The sequence below is a fragment of the Phyllopteryx taeniolatus genome, chromosome 4 (genome assembly GCF_024500385.1).
Source record: "Phyllopteryx taeniolatus isolate TA_2022b chromosome 4, UOR_Ptae_1.2, whole genome shotgun sequence".
NCBI lineage: Eukaryota > Metazoa > Chordata > Actinopteri > Syngnathiformes > Syngnathidae > Phyllopteryx > Phyllopteryx taeniolatus.
Window position 1 is genome coordinate 26438454 of NC_084505.1, and position 20100 is coordinate 26458553.

Genomic DNA, 20100 nt, shown 5'->3' on the forward strand with positions numbered 1-20100 from the left:
TCATATTTGTTATAAATGACATTTCATATGCGTAAAAAGGTGGCTATGGGCTGAAATATGTCCCGCCGGAAACTGATTTTGAATCATTCGTATTTTAATTTCAATAGGTGAACTTATTGTTTACATTAAAAAACTGAATTTGAATCATAAAATTCAAATTTGTATTGTTTAATTTCAATCATTGCATTGAAAAACAATCAGACAAGAAAAATTAGAAATTGAATTAGTTTGGAACCGAAATCCATTAAACTTGAAGCTGAATGTAAGTTTATGAAATTGAATTGGGGTTCTCTGGAACTCTATTTAATCCTCACACAAAATTCAACTCTTTACCATGACAGACATCCAGGTAGTTGAGGAAGAGCAATTAGGTCTCCTCTCTGCCAATCAGTACCTATGTTTTTGGACACGTAACATAACATTTATCTTGCCAACCGCCATGAAACGGAGGAAGAAGTGCTTGACCCATCGACTGTCTTGACCATGGATGAGGCTGGAACCAATACGGTGATGGACTAAGTGCAACAACCCCGTGACGCACTTCCAACCTCACCAGTGATCGGCAAAATAGTATTCGGTTAACTTCCTGCGCCATTCACAAAAGCAGGAGCAAACACCAAATCTTAAGCATTTCAACTACTAGAAAACTAGTAAATGTAATGTGAGGGATACTTTAAGTTCCAGAAAACGGGAGTGGTTGCCTCAAATGAATATTGCTGTATGCCACTTTGCACCAGATCGAGTCACCATAAAAGTGAAATGTGCTTTTTCCACATAAGGGTGCCATGTTTACCTTATTGTTACACTTGTAGAAGGGTGTAAAATGAGTGGTTACCTCATTTGTGCACTTGTAGGAAAGTGGTAAGAAAGGGCTGACCTTGTTTGTACACTCGTACAACGTTCAAATGTTACTCAAAAAATGCTTCTCAAGTATTTATATTTCAGCCACTAAAGGTTAGAATGCCCTTCCTGCATTTTCAAGTCATTTTGAAGTTTAGTGCAGAAATGAAGACAGAAAGGGCATATTTTTCAGATAAATACTGGTCTAAAACAAGGTTTAGATACAATTTTGACAAATAGGGGACCGTTCATTGTTGCACACTGAACTTTCCCTGATTCATCAGCGCAAAAACCGGGCCAACCCATACTACTTCCAGGATAGCCAAACTTATAGTCATGCTCAAAAACATTGCCACCTTTTTAGCCATGACTGTATAAAAAGAAACATAACGCTTTTTTTTCCTGACTGTCTGACATAAAATTAGACTAAAATTTTCCAGTTTTAGGTCAATTAGGATTGCCAAAATTATTTCTATTTGCTAAATGTTATAATAACAAAAGAAGGATTTTCTTTTTTATAAAAAGACAGTCATGGCTTTGAGCATGACTGTAGGAAAACAGGCTTCACCAAAAGGCCAACATAATACAAAGTGAGGTTCAGACTGAAGGATGACTCAGAGAGTACAGTGTTTAACTTGGGTGCCAGTGCACCTGCATGTTAGTATAAGTGAATATTATATTTCATCTTTCATGAAATATTGATATACTGTATTTGACAGATGTTTTCAAGTCTGAGGAAAACTACAATTTCTGTAAAAACAAGTATCTAGAAGATATAAATCCCTCAGATTTTATTGAAGCCATAAAACTAAATCACTCTCCTACAAAAAGACAAAATGGAGTTAGCCCATTCTAGTTCTCAGTGGCTCAGATGTATTATTGTATTTCCTGCAGGAACATTTTGTTGTCAAGAGATGCGCTCACCTGTCAAAAGATCGGATCTGCAGGCAATCCCTGGGAACGTCGCCCACGCCCACCACGGTCCCCAGAAAAGTGGGTGGCAGCAGGCCGGGGTCCACGATGATATCGTCAGTCGGTGCGCTGACCAGGCTGCGCAGGATGTCCTTCACGTTCTTGCCTTTGGTATCAGTGGGTCTGACCTCGGAAGACAACGTGGACAGGGCCTCCGAGATGGCGTCTGGGCCGTGAGCAGCACTGCCAGAGGATGACAACATGGCCTCACCGGCCGCGCCGATAGAGGCGTGCTCGTCTCCGATGCCGGAGTCGTAGCGGTGGAGAGAGACCCCGTTCTCTGTCTCCGGCCCGGCACAGCTGTCTATATAGAACATAATCATTCAATTATACAGGTGTGTGATGGGTGATGACAATTAAACCAAAAATAAATATCACTCAGGTTAGGCTTTCAAATCCTGGGTCTAAAGCCAGGGTTAGGGTTTCAATCTATACTACTACTCCACATTTACTATCCAATACGGCGGCACGGATGGTCGCCTCAGTACTGCGCTGTCTAGTACTCTGTTTTGGTCATTTTGGTTTATCTTTGGCAGTCACCTATAAAAGAGAGGACTAGATAAGCATTCAAATCAGGGTTTCTAGCATGGGTTTGGATTTTAAGTAAGGGTTTCTTGCCTGTATGGGGTATCAAAGAAGGATTGGAGTTTCAAATTAGGGCTTCAAATAAGGGTTAAGAGTTCAAAATTAGGGGTTCAAGTCAAGGTTAGGGTTTAAAGCTAGGCTTTGAAACCTGAGTTAAGGGTTCAAACAAAGGTTAGGGTTTCAAGATCTACACTTTCATAGGAGGATTTCAAGCCTGGATTTGGGTTCCAAACAAAGGCTAAGTGTTTCAAATTAGGGTTTTCAACCTGGGTTAGGATTTCAAATCGTGTTTCAAGTTAGGGTTTCCAGCCTGGGTTCCAGATCTACGCTTTCAAAGGGAGGTTTCAAGCCTGGATTAGGGTTTCAAACAAAGGGTAAGTGTTTCATATTCCGGTTTCCACCCTGCATTATGCTTTCAATTGGGCCTCCTATACCTGCGCTCCTGGTCGACTGCGATCGCTGCGGGTGCTTGTTGTCGTTGTGGGGCTCCAGGATGTCTCGGTACTTGGACACCATGAGGACGGAGATGAAGTAGACCACAGCCAGAGCCAGGAACTGAGCCTGCTTACTGTCCTCCTGGAACAAAACAAACACACTAAACAACATCTGCATTTACATGTGCGTATGTGTGTATGTTCTCCAAAAAGTATCTCTTGAGTCCTTTCAAGTCCCTTTTACACCAAGCATTAAAGTTTTGTTGAATTTCAAATTCTCTTCAAACGATTGTATCCCACTGTGCATTCTCCAGTTATTTGAAGTTTTTGGAGAGTAGCTGGATTTGGAGTGAATGGATTTATTTAGGCGTTGTAATACATTTGGGTACCTCCATTATTATACCATTACCAAAGATATCTAGGCCTCACATTATTTGCATTTGCATTTAAGAAGCTAACACATGCATAGGGGCTGAATCGACGAATTGACATCAACCTTATCAGTCGCAATGACGATTATAGCTTGAAGTCGATTAATCTGCAACCCTGTGTTTTAGGACTGCCAGCCTATGTAACCGAGGACAGCAGTGAATACGGCTGAATGGATGCTACAAACGTGTGAAAATATTTTACCAAAACTGAGACCGGTAGCAAGTCTATCCTCAAATACAATAAAAGTACACATGAAATAGAAACTGTGAAACTGAGAAATGCTTAATCTTTTGGAGTCTGCACACGATGTCCCATCTTACAACACGATACGATGTCAAAATGATGTCGATGTGGTGTCTAAATGTTGGTGTGTTCGGCATGTGTTCTAGCAAACAACTTGAATAAAGTTCTAAAAAGTTCTTGCTAGCAGTGCACACAGTTGTTGTCTGTGCTTTATTGGACCAACCGGCTTGTTGAAGAGAAACATGCGCGGGACTCCCACTAATTACAACTATTAGCGTAATGGTGAGTTAGGGGTTTTTAATCATTGGTTTTTATCCGTTTACATGTGGTCCATCAAAATACGTCGCTGTGAAACCGGTCTGTGGCATAAAAAAGGTTGAGGATCACTGTATTGTGCTGAAAAAATAATGTCATCAATTAATCGACTTCAGATCAACTTTCATCACATTATAGTAGATTACAAAACATCTTCAGTCGTTCAACCCATACAGAGACATAACTTTGTTTTAAAAATAACTTTATTAGGGCTTTGAATTACAGTTAAGTGTGGGTTAGGGTTTCAAACAAGAGCTCGTCCTTCAAATAACAGTTTCAAGACAGATTAGGGTTTGAGATTAGGGTTTCCAACCAAAGGAAGGTGTCAAATTAGGGTTTCAAGTCGGTAAAACCTTCAAATTGAGGTTTCAAATTAGGGTTTGAAAGCAGATTTTGATTTTAAAAGAGGGTTAAAAGTAAGGGGAAAGTTTCAATTTTGGGTTTCTAGTCAGGGTAAATTTTTCAACTTGGGGTTTCAACTCAGGGTTAGGGTTTCAAATTAGGGTTTGAGGACAGATTTTGCTTTCAGAAGAGGGTTTAAAGTAAGGGAAAGGTTTCAATTAGGGGTTTCAAATCATGGTTAAGTTTGAAGGTTGGGGTTTAAAGTCAGGTTTAGGGTTTCGAACAAGGGTGAGCGTTTCAAATTAGAATTTCAAGTCAAGGTTAGGGTTTCCATTGGGGTTTCAAGTCAGGACATCTTTCAAACTAGGGCTAGGGTCTCAAATTAGGGCTTCAACCCAGATTGTGGTTCTAAATTAGGGTTTCAAATCAGGGTTAGGGTGCCAGAGTAGCATCTGCTCCATTTGCAGACTGACTGAGGAGTATCTGCAACATTTGCACAATCAACATTGTCCCAGATTATCGCACTACTCGTCACTTTAAACCGCATACACTCCTTGAAGTCTCAGCGCCCTTTGCACAATGGTCATTGCACCGGACTATTGCAATATTAGTCATTCGAACTGCTCTAAGTGCTAGAGGACTCTGCATCTTTTTGCACAATTGTCAAAAAAATAAATAAAAATAAAAATGTACCGGCATTACCAGATAACTAGGAACCCTTTATTGCTCAGTGACTGTCTTTTTTTTTTTTTTTTGTCAATGTCTTTATGTCTCAAAAGTGTTCTCTGTCAATTGACTGTCTGTTGTCGTACTACAGCGGCTCCAACTACCGGAGGCAAATTCCTTGTGTGTTTTTTGGACATACTTGGCAAATAAAGATGATTCTGATTCTGAACCGTACTTAACTGAACTGGACCACTTGGTGGAAACCCGTCTTCAGAGTCAAACGTGGTGTGTGTGTGTGTGTGTGTGTGCTTTCCTAACTCACAATATCCCGGAAGACGATTGCCCTGAGGCGGTTGATGTCCATGTCCTGCAACAGTCGCTCAAAGTCACGCACAGGAGACATCCCGCCCGTCACCGCGTCCACAGGACTCTGCACCAATCAAAAGAGACATTTGATTTGTTCTACAAGACAAATGCATACAGGTAGGGGACTTAGGTTTCTTCCAGTGGGAAGACGGCGTCCTTAACATAATGGCTTTTCTACAGACCGGCTGCATTATGAATGAGCTTTAACACACACGGCGGCGCGGTTCAGGGAAAGAATGGCGTGACTTTTACTGGAAGTCGCTGGATCAGATCAACAAAACAACAATGACAAAGGTAGAGGAGTAATACAATAAGCTATGAGCTAATGCAATAACGCCTGGTGGTCTGTGGTCAATGGGGAGGAAAGGGCAGAGCTTCAATTGGGTCTGGAAGTGACTACAAGGGTGGATAAAAAAGCAGGAGTGGAACAAGATACCCTGGGTATGACTTGCCTGTGCAGACAAAGATTTCCCGGGAATGGCTGTGTTGGCTTCTTTGTTGTGCTTCAAGTGAGCCTGCTGACACTCAAGGCAGTTTCTCACCGCCATCGCACACACTACAAGGAGAGAAGAAATGATTTAAAAAAATAGAATTAACAACCAAATGAGGGATGGGGCTTCAAGTTAGGGGGTTCAAGCCTGGGTTATGGTGTCAAACAAGAGTTGGGGTTTTGAATTTAGGTTCAAGTCCAAGCCAGGATTTCCAACGAGTGACTTTTAGAGATACGAGTTGTCGCTTCGCCAATTTTGTCTTTCTTTTTTTCTGGGGGGGGGCAAGTGCTTGATTCAAGCTGTTTACTGCAATTCCTAGTTGAGTTTTACAGGAAAACCAAACAAAGATGATTCCATGTTGCGTATTTAACAAACCCACATAACGCTGTCTTACAAAAGTCTGTTAACTTAATTCTAACACACCATTTAAAACGTCAGTGGAAATAGCATCGATATCACGGTAGTCACTGAATAAACCTTAAAACAACTTGCATCTGAAAACTAATGGTAGCAACACATGCAGACAATATAACAATACCAAAAGGCATGTATTCTTTATCCTCTGTGAAAAATGATAAATATTACTGCAGCTTACTCAGTAGCAGGGTCTTCTTTGTGTATTTACATATGTACATATTATACTGCTCCCTGGTGGCCAAATTGCACACACCAGAAGGAGCAGCGCTATGAAACGAAGCATGAAATGATGATGCACAACCTTTTCAATTCTTTATATTCTGTTTGAGCTTATAAAGCACAATACTGTAGAATGCTATTTTTCTTGTTTAAAAAATGTTTTATTGGGGGGCTAACCTTAAAAAAATAATTTAAAAAATATAGATAGATATATAAATCAAAATCGAATAAGGATGAGTGTTTTAAATCTGAGTTACAAAGAAGGATTAGGGTTTAAAATGTAGTCAGAGAATGTGTTGGATACAAAGTGAGACAGTCTGAGAAGAAGCAGCAAATGAAGTAATGGTAGAAGAATAAACCGTATCAGCAATGAGAGAGAAAAGAATGTGCGTAGGCGTGTAGAGAGGTGGGTAGAGTAGCCAAATATTGTACTCAAGTAGGAGTACTGTTATTTTAGAATAATTGAACTTTACACCAATTATATCAGGCTGATCGGTATCGGCCGATATTTAGCATTTTTTGCTGATCGGCTGATGGGCTTTAATGTCATAATTCGCCGATCCGATCAATCACGTCATTGATCGGCTCCGCAAAAGACATTTACTCCGCGTCACCGTGTGCACAGTATATTTGAATAAAAAAACTAGTTTATTTTTAGCCTTGTCGAGTGTCTTTTGACGTAGTACTGTAAATATCTGACAGCCTACGAAGGTATTGAGAGAGAGAAAGAGAGAAAAAAAAAAAAAAAAAAAACATCTCGGCAGTGCGGAACAGACAACACGTAATCAGACTACAAGACACATTTGCTCTTTCAGACTACTGCAATAAAATCTTGTATTCCGATACCACCACATTCCGTTTTTTACGATCATTGGGATTTATCTTGTCAACTCAAATGCGACCGGATACACTCGTTACCGTGGCGACGACAGCAAGAGCGGATCGCGCCGACTGTATTCTAAAAACAAAATGGGGCAACACGTGTGTTGGTGGTCACCGGTGCTCAGGACAGGAGAGGGGGTTCGTTTAAGGCTTGCTTGAGGTATGTTCACATACTTTTAATACGATAGGGTCCACAAGCAGGCAATAAAATGTTTTGTAGCCTAGCAAGCTAGTGGTAGCATGAAAGGTTGGACGTAAACATGCCGCCGTTCTGTCGAATCATGCTCTAAAGTTTCGGTGGGTGAAGTAATTTCATTACAATAAAGTAATTTAATTAGTGGAAAAATGAAATACTGTATTTACTTCCTGCCATCTAAGAGAAGACCATTCATTTGTTCTGTCTGTCACTATGCCTCACTGGCATAAATAGAGGACCAAAGATACATTTATTGTAAATAAAATGTTTTGAACAATTAAGTACACAAGTATATACAGTAAATGAACAGGTCATTTAAATAGACACATTCCTCCATCTTGTGATTGGATCGGTTATCGTTTTTTTAAACTCGCTGATCGGTGATCGGCCCCAAAAATCCTGATCGTGTAAAGCCTAAGAATAATATGACTCAAAGTAAAAGTAAAATAGTGATCCAAAAATTTACTTAAGAGGAGGAAAGTACTCAATGAAAAAACTACTCAAATAAAGAGTAACTTGTGAGTAAATTTTAATTTTTTTTATTATTATTATTTTTTTATAAATCAGAGCATGAACATGAAATAAAATACTAATAATATATTGGAGTCGACACACATCTGCCACCATTTCAATTTTAAACTGCCCAAAAAACAACAACTCATGCATTGGGCCCTACAGAAACATTTGCTTTATTCACTTAAATGACGTCAAGAAGGTTTTTACTGACCAGACAGTGATTGTGTGTGCGCGTGCAACACCATATGATATGGCAAAATTTGCCCTAACAGTGCCAAAACAACAACAGAAAAATCTGCAACTTACCGCAAGGTGTTTTCAAGTTAGAAGTGGGCTGAAATAGTTTGGGCAGTCACAATTTAAGCGCTGCATGACAAAGCTGTTGTTTTTCAGAGTCTGGAAAGTAAACACTGTCGCGCAGCTGTTTGTTTTTAATTTTCCCCCCCAAAAAATTGCCATTTTGATTGGCTCGCGAAGGCTACGCGGGCGTGCCTTGTGTCGTCTGATTGGCGCAACGGGCACCCTATGCGGAAGTCGAAGATGGAGTCTAAAAATAGACGCGCACGTGCAGGAATGGATAAATAAAAGTAGCGCACGGGATGTCGATCATTGTAACGGAGTAAAAGTATCTATCCTTCTTCACATAAATACTCAAGTAATATAAAAAGTACGGTGCATTTAAAGTACTCTGGCAAGTACAGCTTTATGGAAAACGTTACTTGAGTAAATGTAACGGAGTAAACGTAACACCTTACTACCCACCTCTGGGCGTGTATGTGTGACAAGTTGGTGCCAACAGTGTCAGCCTGGTTCAGTGTGTCTGCTCCAAGGTCATACAGTGCAAGGTGCGCTCTTGAATCAAACAACTAGCGCCACACACACACACACACACACACAGACACACACACACACACACACACACACGTGTCCTCGTACGTGTGCTGAGTCGGCAGCGAGACCCTTTCCCCGCCGCTGCGGCAAATAACATCTTACCCTGGATGCAACTTCACTTCACATGTGGCACACTTGTAATCTAATGTCATCTATTGTAATCCACAACCCCCACTCAATGCTTCAGCTACTTGACAACTGACAAATCTCAGCCATTTGGAAAGCGAAGGAGGGAATAATTCCGTCTGGAAATGGCCTGGCTTTTTCCATTAGGACCACTCTCTCATACGGCCATTTGTAAAAAGAAGATGGAGGGGAGGAGGGAAGGAGGGCTGGTAGACGCTAAAACCTTGTTACACGCTCCCCAAATCAGATTAGGTGCCTGCAATGGGGAGCACATACCTCATCAAATATTCATTTTATAACAAACGCGGCCGCTGATTTTCCAACACTGGAACTGCATGAGTGCCGTGTGGCTTGTTGGTTTTTGAAGTACAACTTTTCACTCGAGAAGCTTTGATTATTGTATCCTGCACTGCCTTAAGCAAACACAAATTAACTACATACAGCGTGACCTCATTTTAGGGGGGACCTGAGTCGCAAGATTTTCAAGATACAAGCAATCACTCGGCCGATTTCTCGCTTTGACTTGCGTGTAAAAAAAATTTTTTTTTTTTTAAATAGGAGCACCAGCTAGGGATGCAGCGAAATTAACAACGAGCAGCAGTTTGGCAGATAAGTGCCAACTGAACAAATCTTAAAGCGGTTTACTGCCACTCCCAGTCAAAGTTTACTGTCTAACTAAATATTAAACAAAAACGTGTATTAAAACAAACTACATAACTGGCTTACAAAGGTCTGCTAGTTTAGTTCTGATACACAGTGCAAAACACCACAGACGGGCTAACGAAACTAGCATCAATGTTGTGGTGTTATGACCCTTTAACAGGATTCGCGCTGCCCGTTCGCCCCCTCGCCAATGGCTAATTGAAACGGAATGTGGCGAAGCGAATTTGCCACGTTGGAGAATCAAACTTGCCTGCGTCAAAACTCAAAAGCCCTTCCTGATAAAAGTTAAAGTGACAGCGCTCTTTCTGCCGTGTGTGAACGGTGTTAATGGTTCAGTTTTTTCCCCCATATCGTAAAATGCTTCAACCCGCCGTCCAGCCGCTGATGGCTAAGCAGTCAGGCTCACGGGATTTCCCGCCGGCGGGGAACGGCGCATCGGTGAAGACCCGATGTTGCTTGTCGCCAAATTGAAGCATACATACAGTATTTATTACCGTGACATACGTTTGAAGTGTCGCTGGACAATGTGTCCTGCAATTCAAATTAGTTCTCGCAGCTAGTTGCCTTCTTCATCAATGCACGAGCTGCTGGTCCACTTTGGTTGTCATGCCGAGCAGCGGCGGCGCTGGCTTGAAGCTGGGCTCGTCATAGCTAGTCATTTGCGGGCCCAAGGCAAGCATAGTCGCCACATCCCCTCCTTATGAAATCTAGACCAATTTGTCCTGCTTTTGAAATATGTTCCAATTATCTGACAGCTAAAGTTAGCCTACTAATATTTACCAAATATTTAGAACATTATGTTCAACTAAATAGTTTGAATTGAGAAAATTCTAAATGAAGTCCTTAAGATCCTTTGTGAGGATTATCCAACAAGTGAATAAATGTAACACTTTTACTGTATTTGATACGAACATTAATCAACATTTAACATAATTTACCACATGAACCGCTTTTATACGCACATCTTGGTGATGAAAAGCGTCACTCGTGTCACTCCACTTTATGATGACACTGAACGCAGTGCCACTGCTACTGGCAAGAGCATCATTATATAGTATTACATTTTTACAAGGCATGAGCTTAAATCAATAAGTCAATATTTTACTGTGATTGAAGGTTTTTCATTTACAATTCAATAGTAAAATAAAGATTTCTTCTTCCTATCAATTCATAATGACATTTAGGGCTGACCTACAGGAAAGAGTTTACTTGTTGGCTATATCCAATGTTGTGTTAGTCATACTATAGAATAATTTATGTCTTGTGTTTAGTGATTAATACTGAAGATAAACGTCCTCCCGAAAAATCGCATGCTAAATCGCAATATTTGTTTAAAAGAAACCAAAACAGACCCTTGCAATTAAGAGTATTTTCCCAAATCGTTCAGCCCTACTCTTGATTGATAACTAGGTAGTTTTAATTGTGCCCATATCGTTAAAGCTTATCGGCTTCCCAGTGACGAGGACTGGCTAAGTGTGGCTAAAGGTTTAACCACATAAACACACGTGATGTTGTGGCTAACTACACACAAGTATGGCTAGGAGATTTGTATACTGTTTAGCCACATTGAGTAGAGGTTTCATGACTCCGTGCCAACCCTGCTTTAAGCAACGGATATTTAAACACAAATCATGCAGCAATACATGTAGACAAACAAAATAATACTCGCAGACATACAGTATATTCTTTATCCTCTGTGAAAAATGACTAATATTACTGCAACTGACTGAGCAGTTGTGACTGTCTTTTGTGGAAATACGTATGCATGTATTATTCTGTCCCCTGGTGGCCAAGTCTCACACATCAGAAAGAGCAGCGCAATGAATGCATAAAACAATGATGCACAAACTGTTTAATTCTTTATGTTCTATGTAATTACGTTATAACTGTGTTTTTATCAAGTACAACATTGTACTGTGCTATTTTTCTTACAAAAAACGTTTCAAAAACTTGAATGCATGTTATTTTTATGTTTTTATATCATGTTACATACAGCGCAAGGAAAAAGTATGTGAACCCTTGGTTCATACCTCATTGGGCTTTTTAATAAAAGCAGTAAATAATTATTTATAATGATAATTTATTATAATGATAAAGCAGACTTATTATCTTTGTGTTTCATCAAAATAAGATATTTTCAAACATACCGGAAACTGAATCATAATCAAATTATGTTTGTGCATTTTCTGCACTGTTAATTTGAAATAATGTCCTGCTTTTGAATAAAAGGATGGAAATTTAAAAAAACGTTTTCAATCAGATTTATCAATTCATCCAAAAAATAACACAATCGATAATTAAAATAATCGTTAGTTGCAGCCCTAGTTTCAATGCAGGGTTAGGGTTTTGAATTAAGGTTTAGGACAAGGGTTAGGGACTAAAATTAGTGTTGCCGGTCAGCATGTCCATATATTGTGTGCATGTTGCTCAAGCATATTTAACAGTCTGGAATAAGAAGTATGAAAATTGCCAGGGGGCTCCACTCTACACAGCGCAGTAGGCGCAGTAGGACAGCAGAGGCCATAATGGCTAAATCACTACATCACGGTAGCGGCCATTTTACGACCATAGCCATGCGATGGGGGTTATAATAACAAGGGAAGGAGAGCAGAGAGAATACACACAAAGGCAATTTTTCAAATAGAAAAAAAAAAAAAAAAAAATTGAATGTGAGGGAGTGACGCTACCAAGACGGAGGCACTGTCGCAGGATGCCGCCCGACGACATGTTTTTCTCTGCCTCGATCTCGGCGAAGTTGAGCGAGCTGGCGAAGACTAGAATGTCCATGAGGTTGACGAGGCGCTGCAGGAAGGCCACGGAGGCGTCAAGCGTCAGGCCCTGAGAAGGCTCGATGTTCTCGAGCTCATGCTGGAGGCAAAAACAGACACCACAGATAAGAGGTAATCCAATGTATTTACAAACTAAAATGACCATTGTAAACAGTGGCTATATTCAACAGCGGGTGGGAGGGTGGCATCTGTTCAGCGGGAAGAAAATAAAGTAAGTAGCATATTTTCCATTGTATTTTTGTATTTGTTAATTCAATTATTTATATTATTTGTAAAATATGTATTTTTTTATTATTTAATGAACCTTTAAAAAATACTAAAAAAAACATCTCTCACAATTGAGTTTTCATTATACATTCTTCTAGGTTTTTGGTCTATTCAAGGCAAGAAATCTCTGCTACTGTCATAAAGGATTAGTAATTTAAATGATTGAATTTGATAGTTGACATCTGCTAGATTAATTTTAAAAAATAAGGGGACAATTATTTGATACATTTAAAATTCTTTGATACATTTAAAAATCTGAATTGAATTTAATGATCAAAAACTATTTAAATAAAACTGTTCATCCAATTTTAGCTACATTAATCAAAAATGGGTTAGATGAAATTGTTAACATTTGATTTAATTTAATTTAACAATAAGTCCAAAAATATATTTTCCTCCATATAAATTAAATGCTTTAAGACATGTATAAGGTAATTCAATTTAATACAATAGTTGAACAGTAAAAAAAAATAGTAATTAAATAAATTGGTGACATTACATGTAATTTTATTTTATTTAAATCAACAAATATTTACTACATGAATCAAAAGCGAGGAATACAATTAAATTTAATTGAATAAATATAACAAACAGTACAAATTGGTGTTATGTTTAATTTCAACAGTGAAGTTCAATCAACGGTCCTACTTCCTGACGGCGTCCATTTGAGGCGAGGCTCTTAATAGTGCAAGCGGAGAACGCACCAGTCTGTATTTTGACATTGACGTTGTTGTAAATGTAGTTAGAAACAACAATAAATCAGTTTTCCCGGGTCACACAGAAGCACAGCATCCCATAAAAGAGAGGAGGTCAGACGACACACACAAAATAAATAAAAATTAAAAAAAAGATAACCATGTTAAGGAGCAGCTAACGGCGGGCTAACACGATTGGCAAAAGGTCAATGCAGATAGATAACTTCCTGTGTTTGTCTTACAGAGGAGGAGGTGGCAGCGGAGAGCAGTGGGAGGATGCCGCCACATGCCATGACCAAGTTGTCCACCACCTGCGAGATGAGGTGCACACTGTTGTGCACAAACACCATATTGTCACTGCTATTCACGAAGTCCAGGACCGTCTTGGTGGAGTGGCTGAATAGACAGAAAAATACACCAAATTCCAGTTTCAGACAAGGGTTAAGGTTTTAAGTTAGCCTTTCAAGCCTGAGTACCACATTCAAACAAAGGTTTGGGTTTCAAGACAGGGTTTAAGCCCTTCAGACAAGGTTTAGGATTTCAAATTAGGGATTCCAGGCTGGATTAGCGTTTTAAAGTAGAGTTTAAAGCCAGTGTTAGGTTTTCAAACAATGGCTAGGGTTCCAATTTACTGTTTTAAGTCAGGCATTGGGTTTCAATTTAGGATTTCAAATCGGGGTTCCAAGACTGGATTGGGGTTTCAAACAAAGGTTATGGTTTCAAATTAGTTTCAAGTCAGGCATAGGGTTTCAAAGTCTAGTTTCATGTAAAGGTTAGGTTTTGAAACAAGGGTTTCAAAGTCAAACAAATGTTAGGGTTTAAAGTTAAGATTTTCAAATTAGGGTTTCAGTACTAGGTTCCAGCATCAGACAGGGGTTAGGCTTTGAAATTATGGTTTCAAGGTTGGATTAGGGTTTCAGAGTAGAGTTTAAAGACAGGATTAGGTTTACAAACAACGGTTAGGGTTTCAAATTACAGTTTCAAGTCCGACATAGGGTTTCAAAGTAGTGTTTCAAATGAGAATTAGGCTTTCAAACAAGGGTTACAATTTAGGGCTTCATACCTGGATTCAGGTTTCAAGTGGGCTTTACACGATCAGGATTTTGGGGGCCGATCACTTTAAAAAAACGATAACCGATCACAAGACGGAGCAATGTGTCTATTTAAATGACCTGTTCATTTACTGTATATACTTAATTGCTCAAAAAATATACTTACAATAAATAAGGTATCTTTGTACATCTATTTATGCCTGTGAGGCAGGTCAAACCAACATTACAACATGATATAAATAATGGGTGCTAACTTACTGTAATTAAATTACTTTATTGTAATTATATTACTTCACCCACACCGAAACAGAGCATGATTCGACAGAACGCCGGTACAACCGTTAGTACTAGCAGTAGCTTGCTAGGGTACATAACGTTTTGTTGCTTGCTTGCGAGCCGTATCGTATTAAAAGTACTTGAACATACCTCAAGCAAGCCTTAAACGAGCATCTTCTCCCAAGCACCGGTGACCACCAACGCAAGTTTTTCCCCCATTTTGTTCTTATAATACAGTCGGCACGATCCACTCGTTGTCGTCGCCATGGTAACGAGTGTATCCGGTCGCGTTTATGATTTGACAAGATAAAGCCCAATGATCGTAAAAAAATGGGATGCGGTGGTATCGGAATACAAGATTTTATTGGAGTAGTCTGCAATAAAATCTTGTATTGTAGTCTGCCTTGTAGTCTGATCCACGCATTACGTGTTGTCTGTCTCAGACGTCTTGTCTGTCCCACACCGCCGACATGTTTTTTGTTTTTTTAATATAAAATAACTATCGGTGGTCAGATATTTACAGTATTACGTCAAAAGACACGCAACAAGGCTAAAAATAAACTAGCTTTGGGTTTCAAATATACTGTACACAATGGCGACACGGAGTAAACGTCTTTTGCGGAGCCGATCAATGACGTTACTGATCGGATCGGGGAATTATGACAAAGCCGATCAGCTAATCAGCATAAAATGCTAAATATCGGCCGATACCGACCAGGCCGATCAGATCGGTGTAAAGTCTAGTTTCAAGTTAGGGTTTCAAGCCTCAGTTCTACTTTCAGACAAGGGGTGGCGTTTCAAGTTAGGGTATCAATCCTGAGTTCTAGTTTCAGACTAGGGTTAGGGGTTGAAATTAGGGTTTCAAGCCCGGGTTCCACTTTCTGACATGAATTAGTTTTTCCAATTAGGGTTCCAAGTTTAAAATGAGGGTTTTGAGCCTTGGTTCCAGTTTGAGACAAGGGTTGGGTTTCAAATAATGTCAGAGTATTGTATACAAAGTGAAAGACCAGAAGCAGCATGATGTCGCAAAACAACATATTCAAAAATCAAGTGGTCATATTTCTATGGCTTTTTTATGCAATCAAATGTAATTACTTTCACAAACACAAAACTTACTCATTTATTTATTTTTATTTTTTTATTTTTTTAAGTCAAGGGAAGAAGCCGAGCCTACCTCCTCCACGCTTGCACGTCCGTCTCGATGGCAAAGAGCAAGTCTGTGAGGAGGCGCTGATGCATGTGGGACCAGCGGAACTCAGGGATGCGGAACATGGTGGAACGCGGCACCGAGGTTCCGCTCTCTTTGGACTGCTCCGAGGAGGCCCCACCGGCTGCTGTCGTCGCCGTTTGGCTTGTCTCCTATAGACACCACAATGACATTATGTGAGAGATACAGTTTAAAGGTTGACTTTTTAATTGCTTGTATATAAATAATTGGGCTCATTTACATAACCCCATTTTACACAAACTTTCTCTGCCAATGATTTGGCAGCTGGGCCGAGTGCAGATCCACGTGGGAGAGGGCGTATTTGTGTTAGGCCCCTGCATGCGACATATGGACTGATCCGCTACCCTTATTGACAAAGTGTGGTTCGGCGGCCGGGTGATGAATTGCTGCCTCTGCCAGTTAAAATACAATGGAATCTTTGTGTGCACTTCCTTTACTGGGAATGGGATATGGTTAAATTGGCCAGTGGTGGCTTTGCGTAAGCGCCATTCATTTTCAGTCTGAACACAGAGTTGTGAACATCAGCTCTGGGGCGGCTAGATTTGTTGCTAGACACTTTTTTTGAAGGAGTCAGCGAAGACGCTAATAATAGCAACAATATTGCCAAGATTGCAACACTGAGCAGCCCTCGCTTCGTCGCAACGCCCTAGAATTTTAATAAAATGATAATTGGGCGACTTGGTGATGAAGTGCTGGATCCACCTGCGAAAATACTCAAATATTTACGGGCGTCTGCTGTGTGGAGGGTACAAGTTTCCAATAATACCACAAAAGATTTGTGGATTTAATTTCTGTTTTAAATTATGAAAGAGTGGCTTAATAGGTCTCCTCTAATTAAAACCTGACTAAAAAGATACATACTGTTGAGTGTGCCTCCTTCAGTTCCAGCCTCTCCGTATCTAAAGCTACATTGGCCACATCCAGTCGGGCTATTTTGATCTCTTTAGTCTTCTGGCCAGCGACGCTTCGACCTGGGCCACCAGGAAGGGATTCTTCCCTGGTGGTGGCTGTATCTTGACTCAGTGAGATGGAGTCTGACCCTTCCAGAGTATGCTGCTCTGTAGAGGATGCCGTGGGCTGCTGGTCTGGCATCGCGGGTTCCTCTTTTGGTGGGTCTATCACATTTTGTTCAGGGGTGTCAGGTGCTGGGGTCTCCATACTCTCAGACACCAGTTTATCTCCGGTTTCTTCATTGTTTTCTTCTAAAGCAACTTCCAGCATCTCACAAACTTCCTGCTTCATGTCATGGCCTCCGTTTTTTTCCACTGCATCCTCTTCAGTTGCAGCAGAGGCATACAACAACTCTTCTTGGCTGTAGTCAACGGGGTCGCTGACGGAGGACACGTCCACCAAGTCTTTGTTGAAGACTGAGGCACCACCAAGCAAGCTGTTGTCCAGAGGGGCTGCCAACTCGGGAGACGGATGGTCGTTCTTGGGCTCCTCTTCGGCAGTTCCTTCCTTCGTAGAGTCTTTGTCTTTAGCAACTTCTCCCTCAACTGTTACAGGAGCTTCAATCTGAGGTGGCTCTGGTAAATGATCTGCCTTCTCAGTCTCAATTACTGGTTCCTGCTGGCTTGTTTTTCCACACTGTTCTTCTAGGTTTTTGGTTTGAATCCAAGCATCTTCTTCAGAAGCCTCCTCAGCCAGTCTCTGCTCATCCTCCACCACCTCTTGGGACACGGTGATGGACGCCTTCAGCGGATCAGATGTGTCAGCGAAGGGTTCATCCACCGTGAGCTTTATGACAGTAGAGGGGGGGCCATTGGTACAGTCGGCGGTCTCAGAGCTCTGGCTAACTCCGGAGACGGTTCTGATGGTGCAGAGAGAACTGGCGGATTCCTGGCGTTGGTACTGGCGAAACATGTGGGACAGGTGCTCCTTGTGCTGCTCGAAGGTGACCTGCAAAAACAGAAACATATTGCATAGAATCTTATGTTGTATCATGTCACATCGTATCGCATCGAACCAAAACCAAACCACACTGCGTAGTGGAAATGAGGCCTTAACTTCCTCTATTATATTTGAGTTAATAAAGATAAATTAATGTCACTTTGTATCTATTCCCACCGCATCACATCAGATCGCATCATGTTGTATTATGTTGCACTGAAATGAAGCGTACGGACCAAACCAAACCAGACGGCTTTGTGGAAAATGAGTCCTCAGTTTCCTCTGTATATTCAGAATGTTTTAGTCTATACATTGAAATTAATGTCACATTGCATACTACTTTATCACAAAACGCTGTATCCTTAATTTCCCTCACAGGATTATTTACTCTATCCATCTTTCATATCGTATCATGTTGCATCATATCATGCAGTATCACGAAGAAAATATCATCATACCGCATCATATCTTATTCTTTATTTTCCTCACTGGATTCTTCTGTATACTTCACTCATTGTATCATATCCTGTTTTATGGGATTACTACTGTACGACTGTTTGTTTTTTAGTTATAGCGCCATTACAAAAATCCATAAGACGACAAACTGAACAATGCGAAATGATGCAAAACAATGCAAAGAGATATGATTACGAAACAATGTTACGATAAAATAAGACAATAAGATATGATAGGATAGATAGGTGCACAACACTTCAAAATGCTGTGGCGTAAATTAAGGGTATGCTGCAATATTAATTTGAATGTGTTAACTAAAATGTGGCGGCACGGTGGGCGACTGGTTAGAGCGTCAGCCTCACAGTTCTGAGGACCGGGGTTCAATCCCCGGCCCCGCCTGTGTGGAGTTTGCATGTTCTCCCCGTGCCTGTGTGGGTTTTCTCCGGGCACTCCGGTTTCCTCCCACATCCCAAAAACATGCATTAATTGGAGACTCAAAATTGCCCGTAGGTGTGAATGTGAGTGTGAATGGTTGTTTGTTTGTATGTGCCCTGCGATGGGCTGGCAACCAGTTCAGGGTGTACCCCGCCACCTGCCCGATGATAGCTGGGATAGGCTCCAGCACGCCTGCGACCCTAGTGAGGAGAAGCGGCTCAGAAAATGGATGGCTGGATAACTAAAATGTTCTTAGTACAGTGGCAATTCTCATTTCCACATCGGAGGTTGATTCAGTTCGGATCAGTATCATACCGCCTTGGTGGAACTATGGCTTAAGACAATGAAATCCTGACCTGATGCAACCTTTTCCCCTCTCTTGTACGTCCAGCTACTTAAGACCTATTAACCCCTATCAGTCTGGCTAGCATCAGATAGCACTGGATGGACCAGACTGTTCGTCCATAACCACAATGGTTGGCGGTGGCATTTTCGGAAGAAGCCACACTTGTAAGCGGTCATAGATTAGCGGCAGATGCTATTAGCGCACATCTGTGAGCTGTGCCGAGTGCGTGTCCGGCATTGGCAAATCCTCCCACGCCTAATTCAAGACCTCGCATTAATCACTGGGCCTGCAGGACAGAAAGTCAAAGATGGTGGTGGAAAGGGGAGTTCTAAGTGAAACTAGACCCAGTTTGCAGCTTTTTTTTTTTTTTTTTTTTCTTAACCAGAGGCTATTTGGACAGCAGGGAATAAGAGAGGGGTGGAGGGCTAAGAAATAAAAATGAATAAACCCGGAACCAGAGGAGTAGAGAGAAGTGAGTAATTGCATGAGAAGAAAGTAAAGCTGGGAAGAAAGCGAGGCTGATTGTTTGTAATTAATTAGGCGTTATTGTTCTAAATTAGCCCGCTACACGGCTGCTCATTAATCTTCTGTAGTGGGAAGCAGTGACTGGTAATCCATAGCTTCCTCCAGAGTGCAGCAGCAGTTGTGGTTCAAGCCAACCGCCCCCACCACTCTCCATCGTTTTCTCCCGGTTTTCAGAGCCGCCACGCAATTAGTTTGGCCTTAATTGGACGTAAAGCAGTTCTCACAATTAAAAGGCTGCATTCCAGGTGCTGTGGAAATGATGCGGCAGAGCGGAGTGTGACATAATATCAGTACATGAAGATGCTGGACTCCAATGGTGTTGGGGTTGTCTGTTTTCGCACTTCAAAATAGGGTGACTGCAAAAAAACACAGCATTGAACAACTGTTCTAACGAGACAAAAAGGAGACCGGGGGTATACCAGACTACACGGTGCGACACAATCTAATGCAATAAGAGACTGAAACACTACCTACTGGGCCTCATTTCCACTTCGCAGTGTGCTTCCTTTCACTAAGCAGTGCGATCCGGTTTGGTATGGTATGAT

General features: G+C 41.0%; 1 protein-coding gene across 8 annotated transcripts in view; it reads right to left on the bottom strand.

The window, feature by feature from the left end:
• The window catches only part of lrba (LPS-responsive vesicle trafficking, beach and anchor containing), a 266996-nt gene that overhangs the window by 195520 nt on the left and 51376 nt on the right, over positions 1-20100 (bottom strand). For 7 of the 8 annotated variants that reach the window (XM_061770952.1, XM_061770956.1, XM_061770953.1 and 4 more), the window contains exons 22-29: positions 16765-17802; positions 15850-16034; positions 13590-13743; positions 12284-12464; positions 5648-5751; positions 5152-5259; positions 2832-2973; positions 1765-2116 (exon numbers count right to left, since the gene is read on the bottom strand). In XM_061770952.1, the coding sequence (XP_061626936.1) occupies positions 1765-2116; positions 2832-2973; positions 5152-5259; positions 5648-5751; positions 12284-12464; positions 13590-13743; positions 15850-16034; positions 16765-17802 (2264 nt within the window). The remainder of the gene's footprint in view (positions 1-1764; positions 2117-2831; positions 2974-5151; positions 5260-5647; positions 5752-12283; positions 12465-13589; positions 13744-15849; positions 16035-16764; positions 17803-20100) is intronic. The other variant, XM_061770951.1, reaches the window with a different exon arrangement.